Raw genomic sequence first — 6932 nt, forward strand, 5'->3', positions numbered from 1 at the left:
GAGGAGGAGAAGAGAAGAAGAAAGAAAACAAATTTTCGATCTTGGCGAAATTGGGGCCTAGGCCAGTTAATTTGGGCCTACGACTAGATGACAAAAAAGGTCATTGAATAGTAAAAAAAACCACCCCTTATCCAAATATTTTAAAAAATGGCTAATTTACCCCTTGATTAATTAGTGTTAATCGGGTTGTTAATTGATATTTAATCAAATTAAAGTAAAATTAACTAGTCTTGATTCTTCATCAAAACGTGAACTTTTTTTTATTTTTTTATTTTATTTTTTGAAAAAAATCAAACCAAATCAGTATATGTTCGTGCTCTTATAAAACGATTCTGCGTCGGCTTTTCAATTCACAAAAAAAAAAAAAAAACCAGAATCGCTTTTAACAAATGTACACAAAAACCGATTATGGGAAAGAAAAAAAAATCAAATATAATATACTCGATCTGAAAATGAGTATGGTTTTATACTCGATTTCAGTTCGCGTATAAATTTATATATTCATTTTGAGATTGAGTATGAAATCATACTCGTTTTGAAATTGTTTAAAATCATACTCATATTCATTTTCAATTTGGGTATAACCAGAATCGGTTTACACGGTACACACATAAAAACCGATTTGTGACATTGCACAACAGGAATTGGTTTATAAAAGTGCTCATATAATCCGATTCTATAAAAAAAAAAGATACAGAAAAATTGTGAATAACAATCGGTTTACTCGACACACATATAAAATCCGATTCTAGCATTATACATCAATAATCGGTTTTTATAAGTGCTAATTTGATCAGTTTATGGGCTAAGCAGTTATGAATTCAAATGGTAGACAATCGGGCTATGTGGACATTAACATTGACCGATTCTGGTTCAAATTTCTCGAACCACAAAACATATCCAGGACAATCGGTCTTGTGGGCATGAACATAAACCGTTTCTATTCGCAATCGGATCACATGTATATTAACGTTAACCGATTCCGGTAAACCAGGAAAAGTTTGATTTCAAAATTTTCAATTTTTGAGCGATTGCATGATACTAAAACTTAGTTTAGATTGAGAAGAAGAATCAGTTGAAGTGGAGATTAAAATAAATTTGATTTTGATTTTAGTTTTAGTTTTTAATTTTATGATTTTGATTTTTAATTTTACGATTTGAGTTTAATGATTTTGATTTTAATTTTTAATTTTATGATTAGGATTTAATGGGGACACATTTATAGTATTAGTATTTGATAAAGTGTAAGTTGGTAGTTTCATCTCTTAATAAAAAAATTTGTCCTGTAGTGTAGGCCCAAATTAATTGGAATAGGCCCCAATTTACCCAGATTTTCAATTTAGCTTTGATTTAGGTTAAAAAATTGGGAGGATAATCTAGTCAATTTACACCCCCAATAGGACATCCCCTAACCAACTAGAGGGACATTACTATCACACTGTCGCCCCTCTAATAAACCATGCCGCCCCTATAACAGGCTTGTAAACCAAACATATCTCTTGGAGTTTACTAATTTTCACTCATATAATAATTTTAACTTAAAATTCCAACATAAATCACCACATAATTATCAATTTAATGGCAATCTACGTTCTTCACAGCTAAATTTACTCCACGAATACAAAATTTCACCAAGAATGATTTCCAATGGCTTGTTTTATCGAATATTTTACAATTTATTTTGGCTATTGTTTGTACCATAATATTTGGGTATCAATACGGGCTAACTACATCGACTATTAGCGAAAAATATATGTCGGCCAAGCCTAGCAGCCTGTATATATATATTGGTCAAGTTTGCTGACCCATATCCAGCAATCTGTTTCCATTGGTTTATTCCTAAAATCCTAGAAGAAAGTTCTAGAATATTACAGATTATTTGATAGACAAGTCTATACAGCTATATAAATATACGAGAGTAAACCCTAAAGAGGGTAAGCTTTTGTAACATGGAGAAAACCATTGTAATGCTCATCAATAAAATATTTGTCCGTACGAGAATTATCCGTGAATGTAGGCATAACTCGCCGAACCACGTTAAATACTTGTCTCTTCAATTTATTTTTACGTTTTAAAATCCTAATTTTATATCATCATCAATCAATTATGTTTTGTACTTAAAAGTAATTTTGGGTACAAACAGCTATGATATGGTTCCAAATCTTATAGACTTCTGATTTCTTTGCAATTTAATTAGCTCGAAAAGCTAATATTTCTTGTGTGGTAGACCCTTTTAGCTTCTGCGATTAGAGGTGCAGAAATAGGACACAACTGTAAGTGGCTGGGGTGAGCCTAATTAAGATCCCTGCAAGGTGCAACATTGTGTGTCATATATGGATTTGGGTGTCAATGTTTTTCATTTCCTTTTCTTATCTTAAGATCTTAAATGCACATATAATAAGATAAAGATTAATGACGACACTTGTTAATTACGTGCTCAACTGTATCAAAGAGTCCCACCAATTATGCCTTCTTAAGCATCTCAAGGGTCAACGACAACCAAAAAGGGTGTTTTTTCTCTGTTATCAAAATATATAAGCTACACACCTCCTCATAGCTGCAGTTACCAAATCTGAAACAATGGAGTCCCAAGAAGAAACAGCAAGAACACCACTCCTCCTGAACCCAAGTAGATGGAGAAGCTACATCACCCGTTCATCAAATTTCAATCTGAAAACAAACATATGGTCAGAACTAGGAGGTTCAGTTGGTGATTTAGGAACTTACATACCAATTGTACTAGCTTTATCACTAGTCAATCATCTTGATTTAGGTACAACTTTGATCTTCACTGCTTTTTACAATATTGTAACTGGGTTTCTTTTTGGTATTCCGATGCCAGTTCAACCTATGAAATCAATAGCTGCTGTTGCGATTTCTGAATCTCAAACTCATCTTACTATACCTCAAATCATGGCTGCTGGTATTTCTACCGCTTCTGTTCTTTTAATTCTTGGAGCTACTGGCCTCATGTCTGTTTTTTATAAGTTCATTCCGTTGCCGGTTGTCCGCGGTGTTCAGCTCTCGCAAGGTCTTGCATTTGCGTTTACTGCGATTAAATACATTCGTTATGATCAGAATTTTACAACAGGGAAATCGGGTTTGGCACGTCCCTGGCTTGGTCTTGATGGATTAGTTCTGTCTCTGTCTGCAATTCTCTTTATAATCCTAGTCACCGGTGCCGGTGGTGATGATGATGTTAACCAGAATTCACCAATTCCGCAATCAGAACAACCGGATAGTAGTTCGTCAAACGGATCTCGCCGTCGTGGTGATCGGAGATTGAGAATCTTAAAAGCAATTCCAGCTGCTCTTATAGTATTCCTATTTGGATTGTTACTCTGTTTTGTCAGAGATCCAAGTATTGTGAAGAGTCTAAAATTTGGTCCGTCTAAAATTGGTATTGTGAAAATTACATGGGAAGATTGGAAAATCGGGTTTGTCAGAGCTGCAATTCCACAAATTCCCTTGTCAGTTTTGAATTCAGTAATTGCAGTATGCAAATTATCTACTGATTTGTTCCCTGACAGAGAAGTAACTGCAGCTTCTGTCTCAGTAAGTGTTGGTCTGATGAACTTAGTTGGATGCTGGTTTGGTGCAATGCCATGTTGCCATGGTGCGGGTGGATTAGCAGGACAGTATAGATTTGGTGGAAGAAGTGGTGCTTCTGTTCTGTTTCTGGGTATTGGGAAATTGATTTTGGGTCTTGTTTTTGGGAATTCGTTTGTGAGGATTTTGTCAGAGTTTCCAATTGGGATTTTGGGTGTAATGTTGTTGTTTTCTGGGATTGAATTAGCAATGGCATCTAGAGATATGAAGAGTAAAGAAGAATCATTTGTCATGTTGGTCTGTGCTGCTGTTTCTTTGACAGGGTCTAGTGCTGCTTTGGGTTTTGGTGTTGGGATTGTTGTGTTTGTGTTGATGAAATTGAGGAACATGGATTTCAGCTCTGGTTGGTTTCCCAAATGTGAATCTTCTTCCGTGGATGCTACTAGTTAACTAGTCTGAATCCGTTTTGAAAGGTGATCTAATTGTGTTTGTGCATATGTTTGATGCATTAATTAGCCTGTTCTTTGAAATATTTGAAACCATTTCTATCTTGTTCATATATTCTCCTTTTGAGAAGGAATATATTAGCTATCCTTAGAAATGTAATAAAACACCATACTTAAGTATAATTGGGTTCCTATTTTCTTCTCCCATGGGAAGATTCAGGGTTCGTAATAGCGAACTGCCCAAGAAGAAGAAAAAGCATAAAAGTTTCTCCCAAACCAAGTCAAGATTTTAACAGCAGCAACCCAGACAAAGGTGCCCCAATCAACATAAATTATGTGAAAAAGTTGTGATTTTGAAAATTTTGCCAAACGCTAGTATTGGCCATTTTGGCAACCTTTGCAAAGTTTTCAGACTCGGATTGATTTTTTATTTTGCAGCATCACGATCAATTATTTTAGGTGTGGGTTATTGTGACTATACTTGTAAAAACAGATTATAAATGAAAAAATAGTCCAAATTGACTTAGACTGATTAAACATTGTTCATTCATTTCAATGGTTAATAGTAATATTGCTAGATAAATGAAAATAGCTGAACCCATACCCAAACAAAATTATATTTCAAATTTCAATGGTTCATAGTAATATTGTTAGATAAATAAAAATAGTTGAACCCATGCCCAAGCAAAATTATATTTCGAGAGTAGCATCCTCACTGCACCAAATCCCGATTTTTATCTCAGTGTAAACCGTCACAGATTCCTTTTTTTTTTTGAGCAAAGGAACCATATATTACACAGCAAGTAAATTTACATCACAAGTAAGATGAGGAATTAACAAGTGAGGTGGATAAGTCCACCATTCCCCACATAAGTGAAACCTGCGAGCAGCTTTTGCAAGTGCATCAGCTGTTTTATTACAACTTTTATAAACAAAAACACAAGACCAACTAGAGTTAATATTATATTTGTTTACACATTGCCTAAGCAAAGGCATACTCTGCCAGGGAGGAAGAGGAAAGTGTTTCTGTAGATAAGAACTGATATTAAGATTATTAGTTTCAAAGATAACTCTAGACCAAACATATGAAGTGGCCAACTGCATAGCTTCAAACATAGCCCAAGATTCTGCCTGATTCACATTCTGAGCTCTTTTCAAACATCCGTTTCCCATCACATAGAGTCCTGCATGATTCCTTGTTATAATTCCAATACCAGCAAGGAGAGAAACTTTATTAAAGGAAGCATCAATGTTTATTTTTAAATATCCTGGTGGAGGAGGTTTCCAAGGCAGATTAAGCATGGAAATAGACCTATTAATTCTCATTGTGTTAACAGATGGGTTACCAAGGTGATGAAATGCAATGTATGAGTTAACATGATGAATGACAGTGCTAGGATTAGGATTAGTACTACTGAAAATGACCCTACATCTAAGTTTCCAAATATGATGAATGATGCAGAGTGTAACACGGATGTGATCAGCAGTGTTGTAAATATTAATATACGAATCCTTAGACTGCCACGTTTGAATCCAGGCAAGAACAGTTGAATGCTGCACTATTGAAGTATAATGTTGAGGAAGAAAATATCTCCAAATGGCTTGAGCAAACGGACAATGCAGAAATAGATGATCCACATCTTCAGGCTGTTGAGTATTACAAAGCACACAGAGTTGATTGTCAGAATTATCATGGTTAAAAATTCTTACTTTCACCGGAATCGCATTACGAAGAGTCTTCCACATGAAGATCTGAAATTTATAAGGAATTTTGAACTTCCAAAATCTTAACCAGAATTGAGGAGATAAGTTTAAACTAGCGTTTGGTGGAAGATGTTGTTCACAAAGTAGCTTATAAGTGGAAGAGGTGGTGAATAAGCCAGTAGTTGTATAAGGCCAAATAAGTTTATCTAGCTGATCAAGTTACAGAGGTATAGTAAGGATCGAATTCACCTGATTAGGAGAGAACAATTGTCGTAGTAGAGAAACATTCCATTGAGCAGAATCAGAATCAATTAATTGAGACACCCACTGATAGTTACTTAGATGAAGATCATCCCAGTCTTGTAATGGTGCTGTCATGGAGGGTATCCAATTAGATGTCCAGATATTTACTTGAGTTCCATACCCCACTTGCTACTTTGCATATTTAAGAACAATTTCAAGACCAAAACAAATACTCTGCCAAATCCAACTAGAATTAGTACTTTTAGGAGGAAGATGAAATCGTAAATCATGGTAAGGGAAGTGATTACCCTTTAAAACTTTTGCCCAAAGTGCATCTTGATTGTGCAGTAACTGCCATGCAAGTTTAGCCAGAAAATCCAAGTTGTAGTTGTCTAATTGCTTAAGACCTAAACCTCCAAGCCTCTTAGGTAATTGCATAGTGTTCCAAGAAATTAAACGGGGAGATCTGTGGTTGGTGTAGTTATGCCACCAGTACTTCCTCTGAATTTTATCCATTTGTTGAAGTGTTGAGTCAAGGAGTTTGAACACCTGCATTTGATACATTCCCATTGTGCTTAGAACATCATTGATTTGAGTTGTTCGACCAGCTTGGTTGATATTTTTGCTTTCCCAACCTTGTAATTTGTGGCCCATGTTATCTAAAATACCTTGAGAATTTTGTTTTCTTGATCTGTGCAGCAAAAGAGGGATGCCCAAGTATTTTTCTCCAAGTCTCATTCTCTTCATGCCTAGAATACCTAAAATGTTGGATTGCTGAGCAGGAGAAGTATGTTTTCCAGAAAAGATTGCAGATTTCTGCATGTTAATAACTTGACCTTATGCTTGGCTGAAAGAGTGAAGTAAATTCTGCAAGTGAATCATATGATTTGAAGTAGCTTGAAAAAAAAAAGACAATCATCTGCAAAAAACAGATGATTGATAGAAGGACTATGTTTTGATACCTTAATACCTTTGAGAAGACCAGAATCA

The 6932-nt window shown here is 35.1% G+C and overlaps 1 protein-coding gene across 1 annotated transcript; it reads left to right on the plus strand.

The window, feature by feature from the left end:
* Positions 1-2508: 2508 nt before the first annotated feature.
* LOC113335795 (molybdate transporter 2-like) lies at positions 2509-4192 on the plus strand. The gene has a single exon (XM_026581834.1). The coding sequence runs from the start codon at positions 2581-2583 to the stop codon at positions 3997-3999; it is 1419 nt and encodes a 472-aa protein (XP_026437619.1). The 5' UTR covers positions 2509-2580; the 3' UTR covers positions 4000-4192.
* The last annotated feature ends 2740 nt before the right edge of the window (positions 4193-6932 follow it).

Source organism: Papaver somniferum, unplaced genomic scaffold (genome assembly GCF_003573695.1).
Source record: "Papaver somniferum cultivar HN1 unplaced genomic scaffold, ASM357369v1 unplaced-scaffold_15, whole genome shotgun sequence".
NCBI lineage: Eukaryota > Viridiplantae > Streptophyta > Magnoliopsida > Ranunculales > Papaveraceae > Papaver > Papaver somniferum.

Bases quoted from the DNA above. Each gene is read 5' to 3' on its own strand.
- LOC113335795 (XM_026581834.1), top strand. From the start codon at position 2,581: ATGGAGTCCCAAGAAGAAACAGCAAGAACACCACTCCTCCTGAACCCA.